This window comes from Pygocentrus nattereri, chromosome 26 (assembly GCF_015220715.1).
Source record: "Pygocentrus nattereri isolate fPygNat1 chromosome 26, fPygNat1.pri, whole genome shotgun sequence".
Classification (NCBI taxonomy): Eukaryota; Metazoa; Chordata; class Actinopteri; order Characiformes; family Serrasalmidae; genus Pygocentrus; species Pygocentrus nattereri.
Window position 1 is genome coordinate 8,531,854 of NC_051236.1, and position 27,230 is coordinate 8,559,083.

Below are 27,230 nucleotides of genomic sequence, written 5' to 3' on the forward strand. Positions count from 1 at the left end.
AATCCTAAACTCAACCTTAACCTCAACCCAAAACCTAACCCCAACCCTCACCCTGGCCCTAATCCTAAACTCAACCTTATCTTCAACCCAAAACCTTTGTTGTGTCATGGATTCATCTCATGGGTTCCACTCACCTCTGCCACTGTGTTTTTGGACTCTGAATCATGTTTAAATGAAAGCAACTCGCACTTGCATCCTGCCCCAATGCCTCCTACGTGACACCTCAGCCCAAAACATAACCCTCACCCTCAAATGTTTTTGACATGCTGCTGAGAGTCTGAGGTTTTGTGTCATTTAAAAAGAACAACTCAAATAAAGTGTCACCCATGCTGCTATCCCAACTTTTTCCATGTTGGTGGCATTAAATTTAGAATAAGCATATATTTACAAAAATATATATACATTTCATAAGCTTTTATAATTTACTGATCACTGTGTTGTGTTTTTATTAGCATTTTGCAGACTGTCCCAACAGTTTGTAGCACACACCCTTGGTCTTTTCATGTTCAGTGTTTACAGTCTCTAGAAAGTGACTGTAATGCATGTAGTGTAAATATCACTTATAACACTATAGTCATACAATATGAGTCTCTGTTCATTTTTTTCCAGTTTTATTGGTCTTTGGTAAGACTTTGACATGAAGCTTTAGGTTCCACAGTATCATCATAACTTCATGACCAATTGACCTATTGTCATGCACAAGTAAAGGTGAGCTGTTCCAATGCAGAAAGATAAGGCAACTGAACGTACGTTTTCAGAGCTCTAGTGCTGTATTTTCTAAAGCATTTAAAGCGAGGAGTTCGGGAAGTTTATCAAACAAAAACTTTCAGATGTTTAAATGCAACAACCAGCCAGTCAATAATGCAATGAAGCTATAGAGATTTGCAGTGGATTGCAGTGAAAATGTTTGAATGTGTATTTGGACAGAGACATATGTGGTAATGTAAAACCCAGTTTAAAGGGGAATGCCACCAATGTTTCAAAATTTCTGCATAATTCTCAGGGTGGTTTGATGTGAAATGTTCCATATACTTACTTATTTGCTTACTATATTTCTTTACAGTAGTGGTGATTGGAGCCACGGGTCAGAATGTCTACAACACAAATATAGCCATTTTATCTTCAGGTACTTGTTTACCTTTCAATGCCCTACATGTCATTCTTTGCCATGAACTGACTGTAAAAAATATGTTTTAGGCCAAAACCATCCCTCAAAACTACCATAAAGCAATGTCCCAGGCTCTAGGCAGCATATTTATAACAATTTCATGTAACAGCTTTCTGTGAGCAAACTTGAAGAGGCATTAATCTCTTTAGATGCCTGGTTCCTATCACCACCACTGTGAAAATTTGCTAGGTTTCTCCAAAATGAAGAATTCCACATCAAACCACTCTGAATGACTTTGTTAACATCGTAATGCTTTGATTATATAGAAATTCAGAAAAATCTCCTTATCAGTGCTTCTGTGTTCATACTGCATGGAGTTACTATAACATTGTTGCATGTCAAGCATTAATATCAATGTATGAAGGAATTTTAAGGTGTTCAGTGCGGGTAGTGCAGTGTACAAATTGGCAATATTCCTGCTCAAAAACACCTGATTTAACTCAATAGTTAATTGCCAGGTTTAGTTAAAGCATTATAGCAAGGAAAATACACAAACTGTGCTGGTCCTCTTCACACCTGTGGTAGAGAAAAAAGCAGGCGTGTCAAATTGAGCTGAATCAGGTGTGTTTATTGAGGCAGTCTGCTGAAGTCTGCAGTGCTTTGGCCTTTAAGGACTGGAGCCTTACACATGTGGAGTAGAGGATAACTGCAAAATGCTGCACTTGTTTTCCACACCAGGCTGCTGCAATGATTTTCAATTTCTTGAGACTGTTCTGGAAAAAATATCCAAACTCAGTGATTTATTGAAATCACTTATTATTTTGGGGCATTTTTTAATAAAATAACTTTTTGGAATTGGTTCTCTACAGTTCATATACACTCACCGGTCACTTTATTAGGTACAGTTGCTTGTTAACACTAATAGCTAATCAGCCAATCACATGGCCGCAACTAAATGCATTTAGGTATGTAGAGGTGGTCAAGACAACTTGCTGAAGTGCAGACCGAGCATCAGAATAGGGAAGAAAGGGGATTTAAGTGACTTTGAACGTAGCGTGGTTGTTGGTGCCAGATGGGCTGGTCTGAGTATTTCAGAAACTGCTGATCTACTGGGATTTTCACACACAACCATCTCTAGGGTTTACAGAGAACGGTCCAAGAAAGAGAAAATGTCCAGTGAGCGGTCAGTTGTGTGGACAAAAACGCCTTGTTGATGTGAGAGGTCAGAGGAGAATGGGCAGACTGGTTCCAGATGATAGAAAGGCAAGAGGAACTCAAATAACCAACCAAAATCTCTGAGGAACGTTTCCAACACCTTGTTGAAAGTGTGCCATGAAGAATAAAGGCAGTTCTGAAGGCAAACCAACCTTCTACTAGCAAGGAGAAATAAAGTGGCTAGTGAGTGTATATATAAAATTTAGAAAATATTTGGGTATATTACAGTGCAGTTTTAACTAAACTGTAAGGCCAGTTTCCCAAACCCAGAATAAGCCGTATCTTATGCTAAAAAGAATTTATAATGTTGAAAAACCACCATTAGTTCAAGACTAAGTGCTTAATCCAAATCAACCCTTAGGGTACTGACAGAGCCCAGTGGGTGGAAATGATTGCATCCAAGTTTGGCCTAAAAAGTATACTAGAAGCAAGTGAATTAAAGGGAAATTCTACTACATGTATATTTCCACATAATTTTATCTTGAAAGTTCATGGTAAAGGAACTTACTATCCAAAACCACCAGTGATCTTACACTACTACAATTACTACTACTACTACTTTTTCTGAGGTGCCTTTCAGAGAAATTAAATGCTACAGATGCCTGTTTCATTACCACCACTGTGAACACTCTAACTGACTTTACATCTTAACATTTTATCCATGCAGAAATTGAAACATAGATCTTTAACAGAGACAACTTAAAAGACATGTGTCATGATCCAACCCTCACAGGCCAAAACACTGCAAACTTCAGCACAGTACCTCATTAAACACACCTGATTCAACTCATCAGCTAATTAGCAAGGCCTTCACAAACTGAATTCAGAGCGCAGATGAGGGTAAATGCTAATCACAGCAGCACTTTGTCCTGGAGGGTCCCCAGTTTGACATGTCTGACTTAAAGAATGACTCTACTACTGTAAACTCTTAGTTAGGGAGTCTGTAAAGAAACAAAAACATACATTCCCAAATAAGTGCATCAATTTAATGTGTTTATTCCATTTTCACTCCTCATAATGCCTTTCTATCACTGGCTCCTCAGAAATACTCTCAAATAATGCCTTGTCTTGCATATGAGCATGCTTACCAGCATCAGAAAAGCAGCAGGTTAGTAATATCTGAAGGGGCTGTAGATGGAGCTCTGGACATTACCTCTTGTGTTTTTATTCCATGGCACTGGGAGCAGGAAGCTAGCTTAGTAACCACAAGACGCATTGATATGCCTTTGTTTCAAGCTTCTTCAGATAAAAAACAGACTTTCATATCTGAAGTCAGTGAAGTTACTTCTGAATGCTGAAATTTTCATTAATGTCTGTATAATTAAATCACTGAGATAATAAAATAACTCAGAGTGGTTTGATGTGAAATGCTTCATTCTTGAGAAACTTACAGAATCATTTCTTTTCACGGTGGTGATAATAGAAACCAGTTGTCCAAAGTGTTTAATGCCTATAAAAGCTCCGTTACAGAAAGTTATTACACGAAAATTATTACAAAAATATCAGGTGATGCCTGGTAGACGTTGTTTTAGAGTACTTCTGTAACAAGGCTGGAGCCTTAACCCTATTTTTTATTAAACTAAAATGATCCACGGGAGAGAGGTACACTATACAGACAAAAGTATTGGGACACTTACACATCACACCTACATGAGCCTTTATAACATCCCATTCTAAATCCATAGGCATTAATACAGAGTTGGTTCTCCCTTTGCCACTATAACAGCTTCAACTCTTCTGAGACGCTTTCTAAAAGATGTTGGAGTATGTCTGTGGAAATTTTGCCCATTCATCCAGAAGAGCATTTGTGAGGTCAGACACTGATGTTGGATGAGAAGACCTGACTCACAATCTCAGCTCTAGTTCGTCCTAGGTGTTTGATGAGGTCAGGGCTCTGTGTGGGTCAGTCAAGTTCTTCCACACCAAACTCACCCAGCTATGCCTATATGGACCTTGCTTTGAGCCCTGGGACTCAGACATGCTGGAACAGAAAAGGTTCTTGCCCAAACTGTTCCCACAAAGTTGGAAGCATATAGCTCCAAAATGTCTTGGTCTGCTGAAGCATTAAGATTTCCCTTCACTGGAACTAAGGGGTCTAGTTCAACCCCTGAAAAAGAACCCCATAGCTTCATCCCTCCTCTACCAAACTTTACAGTTGGCATCATGCAGTCAGGTGTTCTCCTGACATTCGCCAAACTCAGACTCGTCCATCAGCCTGACAAATGGAGAAGCGTGATGGGATAATAGTACTTACAGTTGACAGGGGAAGATCTGGCAGGACATTTCAAATTGACTTGTGGCAGAGGTGGCAACCTATGACAGTTCCATGTTTAAAGTCACTGAGCTTTTCAGTATTCACCCATTCTACTGCCAACGTTTGTCTATTGAGACTGCAAGGATATGTGCTTAACTTTATCCCCCTCTTGGCAATGCATGTGCCTGAAACACCTCAACTTAATAAGGAGGAGGAGTGTCCCAATAATTTTGTATTTCTTACAATTTACCACTATTTTTCAATATCAACATTTGAAAACTCATTATGGACTGTAAATAGAATAGCTATATTTGTGTTGTAGACTTTGTGACCCCTGGTTCCTATCACCCTCACAGTAAAGAAATTATCATTGTATAGGCTTCTCTACAATGAGTCATTTCACATCTAATCACTTTTGACATCTGAATGATGGAACTGTGGGGATATTTTGAAACAACACTGGAATTCTCCTGTAAGGCAGTTGATCCCATTGTCAAAAAGCTCAGTTTGCTATGGCATGATGCATCAAGTTGGCCTAAATTTTGTTTGAATAAGTTTGCTTGTTTAAGTAACTATTTTTAGGCTTTGGCACTCTGTGTCTGTATTCTAGCTCTGCAGACTAACAGTTGTCCACTTTAGCAAGAATTAGATGGCAGTGCTACAGGTTGCCAACAGTTTTCTCAGTAATAGGCAGAGGGCCAGATGGATATGGACTGGGGTCATGAGTTTTACAGAGCATGCAGCGCTGGACAATCTGAACCAGTGTGGCCCTGAAGCGCTGGATCCGGAATGCATACACCAGTGGATTGAGGGCAGAGTTGACATGGGACATGAAGATGCCCACATATATAGCACTTTTTGGCAAGCCACATTTGGGGCAAAAGTATGTGATACAGTTCATTATGTGAATTGGCAGCCAGCAGAGGGCGAACAGAAAGAGCACCAGCGCTAATGACTTGGCTAACTTGAGCTCTTTGTGGTAATATTTGCTGGAGTCGCTGGAAGCCTCTGCGCGGCGGTTTAGCTGCCGTCGAATAACGCGAAAGATCTCTATGTACAACCCAGTCATGATGGTGAGGGGGACCACCACCCAGCCAAAGAAGTTGAAGTACACCATGTAGTCCATGCATATGACAGAGGTGAACTGGCACTCGATTGGTGATGTGCTGCTGTCATTCAGGGTTTGGTGCCATCCAAACATTGGAACCAATCCGGTAATAACAGAGCTCAGCCAGCACAAGCCCACTGCTACCCATGCTCGCCGCTGCGTTACAATGATGCTATACCTGTCAATGCAAGACAGAAACAATGTTAAAGATTGTGGAATATTTACATCATGTCTTCATACACTTTTCTCCCTATGACACCTTTTTATAGGTAGTTATTTGATACACACACATATAATATCCCTTTGGCATCCTAGCTGAATGGTTGTAAGGCAAAACACTACAGTTGATTATACGGGCCAAGCCAAGTGGTGGCCAAGAGATGGATGGGTGGGTGGATGGATGGGTGGATGGATAAGTGGGTGGATAGATGAGTTGGTTGATGGATGGGTGGGTGGTTAGCTAGAAAGAAAGAAAGAAAGAATGAAAGAAAGAAAGAAAGAAAGAAAGGAAAGAAAGAAAGAAAGAAAGAAAGAAAAAACAGAAAAGAAATAAAGAAAGAACTTTATTGATCCCAGAGGGAAATTACAGTAGCAAGACATATAATTGCATATATTAGGCATTACATATATTAGGCAGGAATAAAAAGTACCGGGTAAGCATTCGATTTAAAATGACTCTTTCTAATTTATTTGTATGCAGTCATTTTAAATCTAATGCTTACCCGGTACTTTTTACTCAAATAATTGTACTTTAGTAAATACAGAGAACATGTTGGGTATTTTACTGTAATTTAAAGCAGGACTGTCTTGGAACTCATGTTACTCATAATTACCAAGCACTGTCACTGCCTTTTACACCTGGGTATGTATGTGCATTTAATGACAGTCTAGATTCCAGTGATGAGTGAAAGTTTTACATGATGCTAATTTAAAGTCAAAATCATTTTTCACTCATAACCTCACTCTTTTCTGTCAGACTAGCTTTCTTATCATTACACTCTTGAGTAACCTGAAGCAAGGGCAGCGTAAACATGCAACTTCTATGCTCTAACTACAGGACATGTTTTAAGTTAACAGTGTGCTCTGAAAAAATCTGCAGTGAACAAGAATTTTTGCCCTTCTTTTGTTGTGCTAGTGTATTGTAATCCTATAGAATACACTACCTTGTCACTCCATTGACTCCAACATTTTCCATTGTAAAAGTTCTGGCTTCACTTCCAGTTGATTAAAAAAATTCTTCCTAGATTTTTTTGTATCAGACATTTTGCAAAAATGAGATTTATATATACAAATGAAGTGTTATTGAGTTTAATATGCATACATGTGCATATTTTTAAAAATCAAGAACCTATTATTTTTTTTGTAAAGGCAGTCTCCAGAGAGAACAGAGAACAGATTATTATTATTATTAAAATATCATTGTTTAATCGTTTAATCAAGATAACACTGTTATAAAGTGCTTTTCAAGTAATTTTATAGCACAACAATTGCACAAATTCAGCTAAAAGTGATGTTATTAAATTCCCCTGTATTTTCCTTAAATATATTTAGGCTTATTAAAAATAAAATTTAATTGCTGCAGGTATAGCTTAGATTTTTGCCTCTACATGTAGAGAATTTCTGAATTAATTGGTCTGTTCATCATGAAATTTTAACACAGTGTAAAGTTTAAATGATATTGAAAAATGAAAATAAATTGGACATACATGTTTTTCTCAGGACAGCAATGAAATTTGGCCAGTCTGTTTAGATTCTACAGGTAGCATGTTTTTGAGTGATATATGATTTGGCTTGGTAGTGCCACATGTGGGCATAGCATTGGGACAATAGTGGATGTGAATTGACCAAAGATGCTGAAATGAGCACTTTTCTGTTTGAGTTAGAGCTTCATTTTCACGATTGCAGTTCAAGAGAAGACGTTAATAATGCAATTTATCCCAAAGCAAAATATGACTGACGGGTCGAAATGGTCATATCTGCCTGTTTTATCTTGCTTTAGTCTTATATTTTCTTTGCATGCAAGATATTCTGACTATAGACACCCATACATTGGAGTCCAATGATATTATTTGAGATGTTGTTTTATATTGTCTCACAAATGAATGCGGCAAATTAGCGCACATACAGAACAAAAGCACCTTGCTCTTCCTTCCAAAATTGCCTTGTTCTTCTTTGACACAGTAAGCAAATAAAGTGGTTAGATTGCCTGCCAAAATGCAAACGGCAGCAGGTATGTCATTCCGGCTGACGGGCAGAAGCAGTTTCATTTCGTTAAAAGCCTTGCATATCCAGCCCCTGTGATTTGCATCACACTGGGTGGAAATATATTGTTCTTCAGTAATTTCAGCAAGAGACCTGGTGAAGGTACTATCGATACAGTCAACTTATATTTACTGACTTATATTTACATTAAATGATGTCCACATGGAAGTAATAAAGTCCTGCTGGAACACCTCCAAAAACCAGCTGGTGCAGACTGGTTCACAATTCCCTTTTATTGCTTGTAATCAAGAAATCATCTGATGACTTACTGCCAGGCAAGCAGACTTCTCGGAATCCAATGTCCTGGAGTCAGCGAAAGCCAGGATGCATTTCACTGACTCACATGGATGATTTAATTCAATTCTGTCAGAAGGCACCCACCCATTCATTCTAAGAAATAATAGAGTAAGAGGCTGACCGCAGATGCAGTTGACCGTGACAGGTGGAAGGGATCTTTGGCGGCACTCACCTGGTGGGAATTTTGATGCGCAGGTAGCGGTCAATGGCAATGGCCAACAGGGAGAGGATGGAGCTTTGGGTAATCATGAGAAGCAGACAGGAGAGGAAGAGGCAGGTATAGAACGATGTCTTCAGCCCCAGGCTGATGAACACTGCCAGCGGGATGACCAGGGCACCCACAGTGATGTCTGCAAGCGCCAAAGACACGATGAAGCAGAAGGTAGGGTCCCTGAGTGCCCGGTTAAGGCTCACCACTAGAATTACAAGCACATTCCCCACCACTGAAGCCAGAGCGATGGTGCCCTCGATGGAGATGTACATCATGTCCACATGCTCCCAGTGCTCTATCCCTGGAGAGGATGGCATCTCCGTTATGTTGACCACAGGTCCCTGTACCTCAGAGGTACTAGGTCTCTCCTTCTGTGAAACAGAAGACATTCTCTTTCCTCTAGCCTTCCCTCTCTCTTTTCACGCACATCTGTAGCAACATTCCCATTCTGCTTCTAATCTTTTCTTCTTGGTCTCTTGGATTCGATGAGCGAAAAGAATCCAGCTTTTCCAGCCCACGCTGGCTCTCTGGCTGCCATGTGAGGATCAGGTGAAGTTTGCCAAGCTGCTCACTGTGACTTTAAGCTTCTATCTTCTTCCTCTCTTTCTATTTTCTCCCTCTCTTTTTCTCCTGTTGCAGTATTTCAATGGGAGGGGTACGTCGCTCACTGCAACAGCATCCTCCTCCTCCTCCTCCTCCCACAAGTGCTTCACTTGGCCCTGTTCCTCTCTCTCTCTCTCTCTCTCTCTCTCATTGTCAGAAATGTACAAAGGCTCCAACAGACTCACTCACCATGCATATGTAAGAAATCAAATTGTTCTCCAGTGGTTGTCACGATTTAATGATTTAATTTAAAACAAACCCACTTTATCAGAAAGGATAGACAGAAATTTGCTCATTAAACTTTCACTAAGCCTTTGGGCCAAGTGACGCATAGTGTTCTATACAGTGCTACATTAATTTATTTTTATTTCTAACAATATAGGTACCCATTTGGGGCTATATAGAATAATTTCAAAAGCTTCTTTAAATAATTGACTATAAGAGGTTCTCTATCATAGAGAAGCATTTGAACATTCACCTATGAACAGAGGTGGACGAAGTACACAAACCATGTACTTGAGATACCCAAGGTAAAATATTACTCCAGTAAAAGTACAAGTTCCTCCCTTTAGACCTCCACTTGAGTAAAAGTACAAAAGTATCGAATGTAAAAGTACTAAAAGATGACTCTAGTGTACTACTATCATTTTTGTAACAAGACTTGCTTCATGAACTCATTTTAGGTGAAAATACTCTATAGTGTAGTGTCATACTATACTCTATACACTATAGTGTCACTCTTGGTAAACCAGTCTTTTAATAGAACGTCATTAATTAGTGACGCTGACGTCTATTAAAATGATCATAAGCACAAAACACTGAAGGTAAACAGTTTCCATCAGGGAGAACCGAGTGGCTCTGCACTCTCACTGTGTGCTTAAACTGAGTCGGTATGACCAACAGGTCAAAACAAGCTCAAAACAAAGTGACTACTGTGCCCTGATTGGTGTTCTTGCTTCATGCTTCTTTCGCTTTGACATGTTTTGATACACACATAACTACACACTCTGTAGCAGATAGGGCACCCCCTCCCCCCCACATCATTATTTTCAGTTAAATATCCATTAAATATAAAACATTCATTTTCAGCAACAGAAACAAAGTAGAAAATACATAATTAACAGTAAAATTACACAAACGTCAATGACTAAATTAAAGATACTTACCTTTTTAGCATTTAGTGTGTCCACCTTTTCTTTGCTATTACAACTTTAAATCTTTTCAGGAGACTTGCTTTTAGTTATTCAAAGAAATGTGCAGAACCCTCCAAGGTTCAGTCTTACACGTTGCTTATATTTTCTACTTCTCATGACCCAAGTAATCCCAAACACATTCAACAATGTTGAAATCTGGAAATCTGGAAATCTGGGGTGGTCAGTCCAATGATCGGAGAACACCAGCAGCTTCCTTGTTTGGTTTGCAAATTTTCTTCTTCTTTTGTTTGCCAAAACAGAGTGTTTAAGCATCAACTGCTTGGAACAAGAAGCTTACCAGTGATAAATGAGCTGATACTTCATGAAAGACTACAATAGATCCATCAAACAGTTCTCTTTCTCATGCAGAAGTACTGCTGCACATTTTAACGTATAGGCATATTTGTATCTTGACCAACAGTCAAAGATTCAAGAACAGATATCCAGGTTTGGCTAAAATGGACTAAAATTACAAAAAAATGAACAGCTCATGATCCAAAGCATGCCAGTTCATGTGTGAAACATGTTGAGGTTCTTAACAGCTACACATCCTTTCAGACCAATAGCACTGAGTCGTCTTCTCACAGTGGAAGGATGGACAGAAACAGCTGTGTGTGTTTTCAGATGTGAAGCAGCTTGATTTTCTCCTCTCTCTTGAACAGGAAAGCTTTAAATGTTTATCTGATGAGAGCAACTCTGGTGGTCTATCAGGTCTTACTTGATGTTATACGTTCCATTTTCTCCTCATCTTTTTTTTTTGTTTTTTTTCCCATTAGACTTTCTCCTTCTTTATGCAAGCATACAGATTATCTTATATCTGACCTCCTCAGAAATATCTCTTGATAAATGAGTAGCTTGAACTTAATGGCTGTTTTGACTGGAAAATAAATGAATAAAGGGTGCTGTCTGGTTTTGCACTGTATTGGGTTTTTAATGCATTTTTCCGTATGTAGCTTTCATATTTGTAAAAATTTCTGGGAATTCCAGCACAAAATTCCAGTACTAACACAGCATGTGTTTCTGTAGAGAAGTTTGCATTTACTTTTAAATATATTGAGAAAGTGTTTTGAAATATATTCACAAGATGTTCTGTGCTGTCAACTCTGTATACTGGAATATAAAATAATAATAATAATAAAAATAACAATAATAATAGTTATAATAATAATAATAAGTTACATTTATATAGCGCCTTTCACATATCCAAGGTCGCTTCACATAGCAAGGGCAAAAAAAGAGAAAAAACTAAGCAGTGGAGGAGAAAGAAAAATGTGTATTAAAGAGAAAAGTCTTTAAGTCAGATTTGAAAGAGGAAAAAGAAGAGCAGTCACAGAGGGATTAAGGAAGAGAATTCCAGAGTTTGGGGGCCATGGCACTGAAGGACCTCCCTCCCAAAGTGGAAAGTCTTGTGCGTGGGACAAGTAAGTAAGTTATGACAAGAAGGCCTGAGAGAGCGAGAGGGAGTGTAAGAGATCAGCAGTCCTCTGAGGTAAGCAAGGTTATACAAGGCTTTGAAAGTGAGTAGTAAAATTTTAAACTTTATACGGGACGAGACCGGCAGCCAGTGTAGCTGAGAGAGAATGGGGGTGATGTGAGCTGAACGCTTAGTATGGAGAGTGAGATCTCTAGCTGCAGAATTCTGAATGTACTGTAGCTTTTGTATAGACTTTACAGGGAGACCAACAAAGAGGGAGTTACAGTAGTCAATACGGGACATAACGAAGGCATGAACCAAAGTTTTGACGAGCAATGTTATGTAAATGAAAGAATGCAGTCTTAGTGAGGAACCTGATATGCAGATCAAAATTAAATGATGAGTTGAGTAAAACACCAAGATTTCTAACAACAGGTGCAGGCTTAACAAGCAGGCCATCGATACTAACTGAAAAATTGGATGATTTTAATAGTAAAGGCCAACCAGTAAGACTTTTTTATCAGTTTCTGTGGACCTAGTGTGATAAACTGTCTGTCTGACTGTAAGATATGACCTGAACCACTGTGAGGCTGTGTCAGTGATACCAATAGAGAAATGATGAGAAATGAGGACATTGTGATTAACAGTATCAAATGCTGCACTTAAGTCAAGGAGAAGGAGAATACTGAGAGAACCACTATCAGCAGACTGGAGAAGATCATTAACGACTCGCAGAAGAGCTGCCTCAGTGTTGTGGTGAGTCCGGAAACCAGACTGCAATGGCTCATAGAGGGCATTATCACTGAGAAATGTCTGGAGTTGGGAGGCAACCACTCTTTCCATTACTTTAGCTAAAAATGGAAGGTGTGAGACGGGTTTATAATTAGAAGGAGAATTCGGGTCCAATTCAGGTTTCTTAAGTATAGGAACTGCAACAGTTTTAAGGGCAGTAGGAACCAAACCAGAAGAAAGTTAATTTATCACTGTAGCAATTGGAGTATTGATTACAGATGAACAGGCCTGGAGTAGAGGGGTGGGGGCAGGGTCAAGCTGACAGGAGGAAGCGTTAGACTTAGTGATGAGTTCAGAGACAGAAAAGGAGTCAACAGGTGTGAAACAAGTTAGCTTTGTGTTTAAAGTAGGAAAATCAGTAAAGGTGAATGACTGAGAAGTAGAAGGAAAGAAACTATAGATCTGATTCATTTTATTTGAATGAATATCTTTCATATATATATTTGAAGGAATGTAGAAAAGCCTGACATAGCTCAGCTGAATGGGGGCACGTTGACACAGAAAGATGGAGGAGTTTAACAGTTCGAAAGAGAGTTTTTGGACTAGACTTAGCATTATATATGTTGGAGGAGCATTAAGGGCATTCCTATATTTCTGGGTGGGTTGACTGTAAAGTAGAGAGTGGACAGTAAGGCCAGTTTTTTTATAAAGGCGCTCAAGATGCTGACCAATGGCCTTCAGTACTCTTAGTTCAGGGTTGAACTCTCTGAAGCAAAATTATTAAGCAATCCAGAAATAGTCTCATTATAAAGAGAAACCATGCTCTCAGGGGATGATAGGTTTTGTAGGTCAGACAGGGCTGAAGACTGAAGAGAAGCAGCAAACAGATTGAGAGATTGACTCACCTAATATCACAATATACAACAGAGATTTTTTTCTCAGGGTGGAGGAGGGGGGTAGAAATATGAAAACTACATTCAATGAACTTATGGTCAGAGATAACAGAAACTGAACCAGAGACAGAGATATCATTCAAACCAGTAGTAGACCATGAATGTGAGTTGGAAAATCAACATGCGGCATTAAGTTAAAACACTCTATAACTGAAATGAACTCAGATGTGAAAGAGCATTGAGTATCAACATGGATATTGCAGTCACCAAGCCCAATTATGGCAGAGCAAAGAGTTGAGATGATTGTGAGGACTTCATTAAGTTCAAACAAGAAGCTTGCAGCAGGATTAGGAGGGCGATAAACTAAAAGGAACAGTAGAGGTGAGGAGGAGACGACCTTCAAAGCAATATAATCAAACGTTGTAGTATTGAATAGTGAAAATGTATTAAACACTCCAGCTGGAACTCCACTAACTTTCATTTACCTCACTCCATTTTTCAGTGGCATCTCTGTCCTATCCCCCTCTCTGTCATGTCACCTTGAAACCATTGATTACATTTATCTTGGAGCATCAATATATAAAAGACATTTGAGTAATTGGAAATGCACTATACTATGTATGAGTTTTTGATTTATGCTGCTGACGATCAGTAATAATCAAATCCACTGCTTACTTACTTTTCACACAGTGACTTTTTAGTGTTGCTCTGTCAAATGAAGTATGAACATTTGAACAAGTAGCAAACATATTTTAACATAAAATGCAGTCTGTAATTATTCAGACAGTGATACAACATTTGTTGCATTGATTTTGTAGTTTAAAACAAATCAATAAGAGCAGCGTGGAGACTGTCAGCTTTAATTCATCTTGTGTGAGACGTCAAGAGAACATATCTAGGACTTAATGCAAGGACTTGTAAAGCAAAGGTGCAGCGGTTGTAAAAGAGGCCATCATGAAAAATGGTATAGCCAAAACAGAGTGTTTAAACATCAACTGCTTGGAACGAGAAGCTTACTAGTGACAAATGAGCTGATACATCATGAAAGACTACAGTAGATCCATCAAACAGTTCTCTTTGTCATGCAGAAATACTGCTGCGCATATCAGCATATAGCCATATTTGTATCTTGACCAATAGTCAAAGATTCAAGAATAAAAAAAAATTACTAAAACTACAAAAAACTAACAAAAAACAAACAAAACTAACAAAAAATGGTGTTTTTGATGTTTTTGTCATAAGCTTGGTCTCCCAGAACTCCACAGGCCTGCCCAGAATCATTCTCAAAGTTATTCATTCCTCTCAATGTACCAGATAGTTTAATGATATAAATAAACTGATGTGAAAATATATCCAACAAGGCTTTAGTGAATAGTGTAGAACATAAAGTTGAGTTTACTGCTAACTTCCAAATGAAAAATCATTCTCTCCACAAATGTTCATGTGCAAAATTACTCAACCTCCGAAGTCATTATTTTATAGCATTCTTTACACTTTACATAGCCTCTAATACATATTTCTGAGAGGTGCTCACAAGCTTCTGACCCTACTGGAATCATTGCCCACTCCTCAAGTTCAAAAGCTTTCAGGTTATAATCGTTCCTTGGTTTCCATATCGCCACAGCATTCTGTAGATCCCACATAAGATTTTCATGGGACTGAGATGACCACTCAAGGACGTTCCAGTACCAGTCCCTAAATCAAGCTTTGATTGACTTGCTGGAAAGTCCAATGATCACCAAGCTTCAATTTACACGCTGATGACTGCACAATCTTCACCATAATGGCCTCGCAGTTCAAAGAATCCATGATGCCAGTTACATGATCATGATTGCCATTTCCAGCAGCGTCAAAACACCCCCACAACATGACTTCCCCACCTCCATGCCTGACCATGAGTATAGTGTTGTTTTTTTGTTATACACCTTGTCTGACAACTCCACAGGTGTCCAAAATCCTTGCATTTTCAAGTTGACTTTTTATGTGCTTTTTGGTCAAGAGTGGATTGTGGCAAGGTGTCCAGGCATGAAGCCCCTGCTTGTGTAGTGTTCTTTACCGTATTCACTGATATTTTTGTTCCGGTCTTATCAGGTCACACTTTGTCTTTGGCAGTAATGCGAAGCTTTTTCTCAGATGTTCTGTTCAAATGTCTGATTCCTTTTGGTGAAATTTTGCTCTGTCTTCCATGCCTGGGTACATTTGCTGCTGTGCCATATGTTTTAAACTTACCTATGATACTTCCTACCGTGCCTCTTGGAACTTAAGTGTCTGGGGTATCTTCTTGTAGATGCCTTTTTTGCCATGATTTATATATGTCTCACAGTTGAAGCAAATTGTCAATGCATAGTTCCCAAAGGTTTAATTGTGTTGTAGCACAGTTTTGTACCCTTAAAGACTATCAGTGATTTAAAAACCTGCAATATTAAATAGGGGTGGAATAATTTTGACATGGCTGGATTAAGAAGATATCCTTTTACACATCATACATTTCCACCATCAATCTGAATAGGTCACTTTTACAAGGTAGTTTAAAAATGATCTAGGTCTTTATAAAGAGTTGAATTTATTGTTTTATTATTTATGATTAGTAAATCCTTACTGTCTCAGCAGGGGTTACATATTTTTGAGCGCAACTCAAATTTAAGTAAATTTATTTGCTGAAGTTTTAAAGTGGCAAATACAGTATGACGCAAGCACAGTACAGTAAATGTGTTGTAAACACATAAATGTGATGCAAATTCAGAAAAGACTTTTTTCAAAATGACTACACTTGAGCTTCATTTTACAAATGTGCTCCAAACTCAGAAAACACAGGAAACTTCAGGAATGCCGCAAAGCAATGGAAACAATGGAAATGTTTCTGGAGAACTTTCAAAGGGTATAGGATGTCAATCATGGAAAATCACTGATAGGACTTGATATTCATTCTAGTGGTTAAAATGTGCTGTGTTATGATGTGTACTGTGGTAAATATCAGTCATATGCATTGTTGGTATTTGAAAATGTATGCGCAAGATGCAGTGATATTTATTATCTGTTCAAATAGAAACTAGCTTACTTTTACTGTGAACATTTAGGCTGCGTAGAATTTACTAGTTTGAATGGCTCCATCACCTTTGAGTATCTTCAGAGGACATTTCTTCTGTTCTGTGTTCGTTTTTGCAGCATTTCTTTCTTATTACTTGTTTATATTCTTACTCCTATCTCCTGTTTATCATTTATATGCTATACTGAGATAAACAAGGTGGCTAGATAGTGATAAAATGAAAACTGACGAAAAGTTTTGTTTAAATGGGACACAATCATGATGGTCACTATGCTATAAATGATGCTAGCATTAGCTATCTGTCGAAATTCCTCACTACCCACCTGCTCGGATATCTCCTCATCCTCCTGAGTGAGCTTTTTTCACACCTTGGTTTTCTGCAGTTTTTGCCCCTGCTGTTCTTCTTTACACAATTCAGGTAAGAAAATTGCAAAAAACAGTAAGTTAATAAACTTAGCGGAGCACTGTCTATTGAATTAGCCAGTAGCACACTGTCACATTTAATTTGATAATCATTCAAGACTGATTTTAGCTTCCTGTTGGAAGTTCTGTTCCGTCTTACATAGTGCAGCAATTATACACTAGCACCTGAGCAGGTGTCTGAATGTAAATGTGGAAAGGAGATAAGAATAAGAAGCTAACTTCAGCTTCATCTAATCTTTAATCACTGTATGAGTTACAATCAGCTGGACCACCTGAGATGGGTGGGCTACTGGTTTTACCCTTCAATTTCTACGTATCCAGCCTTGGTTGAATAATTTATAGCTTGTCTTAACAGTTTGTCGAGTGTTCTTGTGCTTTAATGCTTGAGTTTGTACCTCACCTTACCTCACAGTAAGAAGCCCAAAACGCAATTGGCCCACCGGGGATTCTACCGACTTACCTGATTACCCACTCTGGCACCGCTTTGATCATTTTACCCTCATCGTCACCGATTAATAAAAAATCCAAGGTACTTGAGTGAGGAGCCAAAACAACAAAAATTCTGCACCCATCCAAATGCTTACACACTGAAACTTCTCTCTCTCTCTCTTTCTCTCTGTCGCTCTCTCTATATGTATATATTGCCCTTTAAAAAGCCAGAATGCTAAATTGGCTACTACACTTGCCAAAATTAAGAACTTTTAATTATTATAAAACTCCACTGCAGTCTTGTAACAGGATAAATATCCTTTTTTGCTCTCTGACTCAATGTTTTCTTCAAAGAGTACGTTAACTTCACTGATATAGTTTAATCAATCAAGATTGAAACATCTGCTCATAAAAGCGTCCGGATGTTTTTCAGTTCCTCAGAATGATGAGTCATAGAACGTATCTGTAATCAAGGAGAAGCATTGATTTTTTCCATGTTTAGATTTGACAGCAATTTGAAAATTGTATGCAAGTTAATCACTTTTTTTAATTTTACATTTCATTGGTTCGATTGGTTTCATAGAATTGGAAACTTTCAACCTCTAACCCCAGTAAAGAGAGATTTTTAAGAGAAATGTGGCTGGAGAACCTCAATAACCCAAGTCTTGTAAATAACATCATCGCTCTCATTGACAAAAAGGTTGCATGAAGGTTATGTGATTCAAATGTGTATTTTGGCTCATTTGCGTGGAGCACATTTGAGTCATGTAAATTCAAACACCTTTTTTTCTGTGCTAGGAGCATAATTTTTGCATGTCACGAGCCTCCAGCACTTTCAGCTATACCACACTGCTTTGTAACAAGAGTCTTCTTGTTGCAAACATCACATCAGGCATTTGGTTGCACCCCAGAGATGTCAGCAGCGTACCAACAGCAATAATGAATCTGATTATAGGCGTACTGGACTTGGTGATGATGTGAGCTGCAGCTAATAGGAGTAAATGGAAAACACTCTAATCACCGGGTGCAATAAAGTAAGACATTACCAGTGTCCTAACTGAGCCTCTACTGTAACGGAGAAGGCAGGGTTTTCTGACTCAGTGCTATCGTTAGACAACTCATTTCTGCACTGTTGATGCTCACAGACTCTTTGTATGTAGTTGTCAATTGCTAGAAAAAAATATTTGTTTAAGCTTGGTTGTAAATTCTAAAGCAGTCTTATCGCTGTTGTCAGAACAAAACCTCGTATCTCCATTTTTGTCGATTTTTTTGGTTTTTGACATAATTTGAAAAAGCATGTTGGCCTTTATATTGTGTGTAAATTTCATGAAGGATGGACCAAAATAAATTTCAAAAATGACTTGGAAAAAAGTCTGGTTCCATTGACTTACATTGAAAGTAATGTAGGTTTTCTCCTTCACCTGTAAAGCTACCATTTAGGAGATGTGAGGTTTTGTTCCAACAGCAGCAAAAAACATGTGAATGCACGTCAAACGGTCAAACCACAATTAAGAATGTGGTAGCTAAACATTTGAATATCAGAGATCATTTTGGAGTTTATTTTCCTATATCAATGAGTTTTTGATAGTCTATTTGAAATGATTGACAATGGACAATTTTTACTTTTTGTATGTTAATGAATGTTCAATTTAAAAATGTAATTTCAGCAAAAAAAATAACAGCTCACTGTAAAGTCTATAACATAACGTGTCTGCTGGTTAAAGTTCCTACTAAACAAATTTGAAATGGTATGATTCTGCTTTGCCCGTCTGTACATTTTGTCTGGTCTCATGAACCTATTTTAAAAATTCATTATTTCATTCACTGTTAAAAATGTGAGGTCAGCTCAACTCAATGTGGTATAGTAACTGATTACATTTCTTTAATTTTTTGAGTTGACCCAACTTGAGGACACAAGGGTTCCCACAGCTCAAACTTCTTAGTTGAGTCAAAAGTTCTCTTCATTTTTTTGTTCTGCATCTCAGTTTGGTAAATAAAGTGAACCTGTTTTTTATACTGGCTTCCCCACTATCCAGGGCTCTTTACATCTCACGGTCCTGCTAGACATCTTTTCCTCTTGGATGTCTATGGTATCGCTGGGGCTCAAACTCACAACCTCCTGTCCACTCAGAAACACATGAAGCAACTCTGTTTTTGTCTCTACAAATCTTTAATACACTGGAGAAAATATTTGTTGTTTTACCTTTAAAGCTTGGCATCATCTCAAGTGGTGCAACAGTCTAATCATTCATCTCAACATCAGGAGGTTGTGAGTTTGAATCCCAGCAATGCCACAGCTGTCCATATCCAGAATCCCAAGAGGAACATATGCCAGATGGGACTGAGTGATTGCAGGAGTGCCTGCTAGTGGAGAAACTGTTTACCTAAATGAGATGCAGACCTAGAAACAGTAGCTGGGCGATTTTTCAACTCGGCTAAGAAGTTTGAGTTGTGTGAACTTTAACTGAGTCAACTCAAGAAAATCCATGAGATCTGTTACTATATCATTTCATGTTGAGCAGGCTTCTCATTTTTTTCCTTATAAAGTAGAATGTTTGGTAACACTTTACATTAAGTGTTGCAAATACACATTATTAACATTGTTTACATATTACTAAAATAGTAATTGAGCACTATTTATTACTTAGTAATTGATTAAGTGCTTAGTAATTTGTGAGTTTAACTGAGTTTCGTTTGTTATTAGATCATAGTTTAATTACTCATTAACTGTGCACTAACTGCTGTCTGCTTATTGCACTGCTAATGAACTGAAGTGTGCTTGCTCTGAAGAAGTAACACAAGAACTAATTTGTAATCCTATTAATTATCTGTTATTCTGCTGATTTATCACGGAAATTTTCTTCCACTTTGCAGTCCATTGTGAAACAAACAGTCTTTGAGATTTATTGGACACTTTCTTTCCCTTTCACATATTCTGCTGCCTCACAGTCCTCAGATCTGTCTTTTCTTTAATTACTCTTTACTTCCTATAATTAAGCATTATTTACTACTTCATGTATCCTTCCAAGTAAAGCGATGATGTTTGCTGCTGAATTATACTAATCAAACCATGAACTAACCATGAATTATACAATTCACTGTGAATCACAGCAGAAACTTTGTTGACCCTCTGAATGGAGGGTGTACCCAAAACTGAATGTTTTAGCTATTGGTGATATATAACATAAAATATCACATGGGGGATATATATCAGCAAAATATGACACTTGACAGATAACAGGTGTGATTTTTCACTAAGTGGATATACTGGTTAGGCCTAAAACACAGGCCACTTATTCAAAGACGTCTGTATACGGTTCCCCTTACAATGCAACAGGATGAAATATGCACCTTAACAGTATCAGTCATCACATTATTTTATTATCTCAAATTTTAAGTCATCAAAATGCCAAGGAAGCATATTCCTGGATATCTAAAGAGCCTTTGATTGGATGAAATTTAAAATAAACTGAACTGATCTGCTCAAGTCAACTAGACAATGACTCCTAATTAAGTCTTAATTATGGTGAGTAGAAATGATCACTTTATTGTGAGAGACACAAAGTTATTACATAGTAAATGAATAAGCTAAAGCTATGAAATAATAACAACCTAAACTATGAGTTAACAGTACTGAGTCACTAATTACTAAGTATAATAATATTAAGTACTAAGTACAATATATAATAGTACTTAACAGTTACTATGTAATAACTTTTAAAGAACAGTTAACTAATATACAAATAATGAGTAATTACTTATTAGGACACACTTATCCATTAATTCACAACATTTAATATAAAGTGTAATGTTGAATAATTCACCACTGTATTTAATACAGATGCAAAAATTATTCTGATTTCTTTACAGACAAATTTACCGACTTAGCAATTTTCGCAAGTTTGGTTTTAGCCTTTGTTTTTCAAAGCAATAATCTCACACTATGTGGGCTACTTAGCACAATGAATAATACATAATTATGCTTTGACAATTTGGTACAGATGTAGCAGCAGCACAAGTGCACATACCTGCCTGATGCTATTTACATTAGAAAACTGTAGCACAGATAAACCAAAATAAATATAATGAATTGGTCAGTTGTGTGTTTGGAGCAAAAAATTTGCCAATTGCAACCCCTTGTATTGAAACACTGTGATGTTCAAAGAAATAGAAACAGGGTGAATACAAAAAGCTTGTACATGAATACAGATCTGACCACAGAATACAGAGTCTTCCTCACTAATAAACCCACTGCCATGAGCATGCTCACAGCTGTCATTAAATCAACCAAGGGCTGGGTTCATGCTACATGAAATTCAATTAAGAGCCATTTAAGGAGGTTTTAAGCATGATACACTCCCTGAAAATACTCACTGCTGTCATGTCTCCCAACATAAGTGCCCTCTATGTAATTGTGAGAAGAATTTATTTCAGACTAAAGGGCAGATATGACAGATGCAGGTGGGCCTAAGTCAAAACAAAGAAGATAGGTGTGTAGAAGGAGAATGCCTTTGCTTATGTATGTATATATATATCCATCCATCCATCCATCCATCCATTTTCCAAGCTGCTTCTCCGTCAGGGTCACGGGGGGGTGTCAGTTTTTGACATTGTTTGACAAAATACCTGTTGCCCTTCACACTGTCTGTAAAAGTCATGATAAATGGATCTGATGGACATGGCCCAAAATGACTTTCTGGTTCCATTGACTTAAAAGTAAACTATGTTTTTTGCTGTGTTTTTGTCAGTTTGGAGACACAAGGATTTGTTCCGACAGCAGTGATGTGTATAATGTATACACATTTATATGTACATGAATGTATATGTGTAAATACATCTTTATTAATAGTTATTACTTAGGTCATAAACGCCTTTAAAACATGAATAGGCAGTTACAACTCATAAATAAAAATATTTGAATGTCTGAATAAACAGCATAAAAATGCAAAACAGTCATATCATTAAATGAATTACAGTAGATAAGAAATACATTTACGGCATTTTGCTGACGCTCTTATCCAGAGCGACTTACAATTTGATCATTTTACACAGGTAGGCCAAGGTGGTGTTAGGAGTCTTGCCCAAGGACCCTTATTGGTATAGTGCAGGGTGCTTGCCCTGGTCGGGGATTGAACCCCAGTCTACAGCGTAGAAGGCAAAGGTGTTAACCACTACACTATCCAACCCAACACTATCCAACCACACTATCCAAATACAAAAACAAGGAATACAGAAAATGCAGGCTAGCACTTTGAAAGTGGTAACAACAGTAGCTTTCACATTTCGGGAAAGTAAACGTGATTCAAATGCCTGCTGCTTTTCAACTCAGCTCCACATCAAATAACCAGAGAGGCAGAATCTGCTGTGCTCTACCTTCACACACAGTGAATGCGATCAGTCAGCATTTGGCTTTCCTCCATTCCTTAATGAAATGGTACTGAATCCACACATCACTGTGGGACATAATGGCTTGGACTTGAGAGCTATTAACTTTATAACACAAGATTAATGTTAGGCAGACTTGCCCAGTGCTCAGGTACTGTATCACACTATGCTGATAATTGAATCTTATTGATTATCTCATCTAAGCAGCTTTTAGGGGTTTAAAGGTTACTCGTCTTTGTGAAATGGAAATTCTTCAGTGCATACTGTGTCATTACTGATATGCCTGCAGCTTCGGCCTCTGCATGACTGCTTGTTCAATGCATTGTGCACAAACTTCATTTGGCGGAATTAGCTTAACCAACCATTCGTTCAAATACATTAAAATGTGCAAAAGGCAGAGCCTGAGCACCATAAATTCTGGTTTCTCCTACTGAGGGTCACCAGAGCAACAGACCTCAAGAGATCCCACACTATCTACCATAACTGATAGGCCTATAATGACTAAAGCTCATCTTACTCATGCTCCACTCCCCAGAGCCCACTTTAACATTCTCCAGCTGTTTCATCTGCACTCACCTCCACATGGCCCAGTGCCAGAGAATCAATTAAGTAGACCATTGCTAAGCATCTGCCAGAGTGAGCAGCCTAACTTAATATTTATTGACTGAATGAATGCATCCTGCCCTAAAAACATATTTTCAAAACAGCGACTGTCCCAGCATTCTATTTGAGCTTTGGCAGTCGTGAACATGATGTTCCTGTCTAGAATTTCGCCTCAGCTCTTGGCTTTGTATTCTTTGTGTGCAGTAGCTGGCCACTGGAGCTTTTAAAATGAATGAACATTATTAATGTAAAGCATTGCTTAAGTCTGATACACAATTAGCATCAAGAGGTCATCAGTGTTGTAGGAATAGTGTTTAGAGAGGGTGAGGCATGACCTAACACGTTTTCTTTGTTTGCTGAATAATTTATTTGAATAAAGTATTTGAGTAAAATTAAAAGTTTTACACAACCAACCTACTGTTTACAATCAGTTCAGTTGAAAGTGGCAGGAGTGCAAATGTTACAATTTACCACATAGGTGGGGTTAAAGGAAGGGGCCAGTTGTAACAAGTTTTTGTAAATCAGTGTAAAATATGAATTCTTCTGTACAGTTCAATGTTGTTTGAACCAGAGGAGCTTTCCACCCTAAACATATAAACATGTATTCATCAGAATCAATGTGATTACTGATAAGAGTCTCTGTCAAACACGGGCAAATTCACTTTGAACTACAAAGCAGATGAGTAAATATCAGGACAATAACATTTAAAACACTTTATTTGGATAGTCCACTTTAGATGCTGTGTAGATGCTTAATTATGGTATCTCAGGGCAGCCCCCCAAGCACGAATGCAATGTTGTTCTGACCCGTACTCATCTGTTAGTTTTTTTTTCCATCCCTTGTGTAAGCATGAGGGTTCGACATAAGGTGGTTGGATTACTCTTAGTTTAAAAAGGAATGAGGATGGAGACAGATTTCTATCTAGCAGCATCTTTTTAATACTCGAGCCTCACGGTCTCGTTGTTGATTCTCTCTTCCAACATCACGTAATTTCCCCAAACCAATCACAAGACAGAACAGATATTTGTGACAATAAATGAAGAATAATTTTTCTAAAGTGCTTTACACTCATACTGCTAGAATTAAACATTCAAACATGCCAGTAGAAAACATTCTAAACTACTATTCAATCCATCAGCCCAAATTTAACTCTAGACTCCCATTCATGTCACTGCCATGCAAACTCTGATACTTCTTTGCCCAACAGCCACCAAACTACATGTCCTCACTCAGGGCAAGTGCTAAAGCTCTAATCCATTGCCATACTGACCCGCACTCCTCTGTGTGTTGTTTTTTCATCCCTGGTTCCTTCCATAGAGACCCATTCATTTTTGCCCTCACCCAAGCCCTGTTATTTCCTTTGCACAACAGCCACCAAAATGCATGTACTCACTCAGGTCAAATCTCCAAGGTGTAATCCACTGCCATACTGACCCTCACTCCTCTAGCTGTCATTTTTTTCATCCCTCTTTCCTCTCATAGGCTCCCATTCATTTTCAACAACCAGTAGCTACTACTTGACAACTCCCTTGTCCTTCATTCCTCGTACTCCATGGCAACTGCCTAGCAACAATTTATCTGCCGCATGGAATAACATAGCAACCACTTAGCAACATCTTAGCAATCGCCTGGGATATCATAACAACCACATTGCACTCCTCTTACAAGCACCTGGGATACTATAGCAACTGCCTAGCAACACCTTAGAAACCACATCAGATACCATGGCAACCACCCAGCAACACCTGAGCAGCTACCTATGATGCCATAGCAACCATCTATCAACACCTTAGCAACGACCTGGAACACCATAGCAACTGCCTAGCAACCAGCTAGGGTACAATACCAAACCCCTGGCAACACCATAGCCACCACTTGTGCCACCTTAGCAACCACCTTGGATACCATAACAACATAGTAGGAAGTGAGAACCATTTAAGTTGTGCAACTGTTTCTAGTTTTCTAGTTTACAACCACATAACTACTAAACTGACCATAATTGTCTTTAACTCTAGCCCTGCTCTAGTGCTAACCCTAACCTTTACCTCAATGCAAAACCTAAACCCAACTCTCATCTTGGTCCTAACCCTAACCCTGGTTCAAATCCTAACCCTAACCCCACCACTGCTTAGAATCAACTAATTTTTTAACAGAGAGTTTGTTAACAATTTGAACATCTGTAAATAATCTGTATAATAATCTATAGTAGACTATCCAAATCAAGCAAGATCATTCCACTTCTTGTAAGTCGCTCTGGATAAGAGCGTCTGCTAAATGCTTTAAATGTAAATGAAAATATTTTATTTATATGATATCTATAGCATATTTGGAATCATCATTATTTACATTAGGGGGCACAGCATTAGCACTAATCCTGCCAAGTAGAGGCAGCATTTCAGCTTGGCTAGCTTTCACTGTGACTTATTTAGATCCATTTGTATGTGCTATATTACAGCCTCTAAGAGGCAGACTGAGAAACAATGTAGGCGTGAGAAACAATGTAGGCGTGAGAAACAATGTAGGTGTGCATTCTGAGTTCTGAACTGTATGCAGAAGTTTGCATGTCTCTGGTCAAATTACTTGTTTTGTTGATTTTCCTAACTAACTACCGCATCCTCCACAAAGGAACTGCCACATGCTCTATACAGAAACTACCACATTCTCTATGAAGAACAGACTTAAATATAACCTTTTTTCTGTAAATGTTAGTGCACAACTTTTATTTACTAAGTTTAACATATTGGAGAAACATAAAAATAAAATACAAATTGTGTTATAACTTTTGCACAGGCCATATTTGATGTTTTGTGTTTTTTCCCAATATGTTAAATTCAGCAAATAAACATTAACTGATCATTAAAATGTGCAGGAGTGTGTTCTCTGCAGAGGATGTGCTAACTTTTCGGCTATCATTCACTTTTAGTCAATAAAATCAAGCTTGTATTTAAACTCAGTAAGTGTAACAGCACTACTCGTGTTTCATTGTTATGCTTTGGATAGAAATGAAACAGTTAAATTCTTGAAATGTAGAGCATGAAATTGACCAATCAGGAATTTTCTCTGTGGTATCTAGGTAGATATGGCTAAGAGAGCTCTCCTATTGGTTAGAACTTCAAAATACTCATGGTGGGCCAAGATCCAAAAAGACAAACCAGCTCGTTTGAAGTGTATTGGCTGTAAGTTTACATGTTGCCAGTTTTTAAATATTACAATGGATTATTTACACATGAGACACACTGTCTTCCTATAAATTATGGGAAAACATAATTTTCACAACTGTAGTCAAAATGTCATAATGTCAATATAAAACTAGCTGTTAATCTCTATTAGCTTGTAACTACTAATTGCATACAGTACTGGGCAAGTCAAAGACCACCCTTTTGTTTATTTGATTTCCAATCATTTCCATTTCCTGTAATTTCCAGCCATTAAGTACGAAGTGAAAAAGTGAAGAAATAAAAAAGCAGAAAACATTTGTTTAACAGAAAATTTCACAAAACTCTCAACAACAAAAGTAAAGAATGGACAAATTAAATACTGAAAAGGTTGCATCATATTAGATATAATTTATTCAGTATTTAATATGTGTATTCTTTACCTTTGTGCACTGTACTGCTACTTTAGTCCTTGTATTCTTTCAACCTTAAAACCAACCAGTTACAGCTGAGTCAACCCAACAAAACTTCCCAAAGGTGTGACTCACATTGTGTTCCCCTTGAAATAGACACTAACATTCACTCAAACAACTACCCAAACTCACCTCAGTTGCCTGTCTAAATTTGCAATTGAGTCTCATTTGGATCACGAGAAGCAGAAAATTTAACCAACTTGTAAGAGTGAACTTTGGGGATGTGGAAAAAGATGCCTGCATATTTCTTTGCAAAACCAAAAGTGAGTGTCATGAAAAGAATGGAAGCTGTAATAAAGGCAAGGAGTGGGCAAACTACATACTGAAAAATATGATATTACATGTAGTTGTTGAGGCACTTTTTCTGTTAAGCATGTGCTTTTTAAGTTGTACTTAATTGCTGCTTTGACTAGAATTGGAATAAA

The 27,230-nt window shown here is 38.0% G+C and overlaps 1 protein-coding gene across 1 annotated transcript; it reads right to left on the reverse strand.

Moving 5' to 3' along the window:
- Positions 1–2,363: 2,363 nt before the first annotated feature.
- LOC108433657 (adenosine receptor A1) lies at positions 2,364–9,048 on the reverse strand. Its single transcript, XM_017708371.2, has 2 exons — positions 8,417–9,048; positions 2,364–5,863 (listed from the first exon to the last, which is right to left on the reverse strand). Exons 1-2 carry the CDS (start codon positions 8,842–8,844, stop codon positions 5,236–5,238), a joined length of 1,056 nt encoding a protein of 351 aa, XP_017563860.2. The 5' UTR covers positions 8,845–9,048; the 3' UTR covers positions 2,364–5,235.
- Positions 9,049–27,230: the final 18,182 nt, after the last annotated feature.

Coding starts and splice junctions, on each gene's coding strand:
- LOC108433657 (XM_017708371.2), bottom strand. CDS start 8,844: ATGTCTTCTGTTTCACAGAAGGAGAGACCTAGTACCTCTGAGGTACAG. Junction 5,864..8,416: donor CGCATCAAAATTCCCACCAG/GTGAGTGCCGCC, acceptor TTGCATTGACAG/GTATAGCATCATTGTAACGC.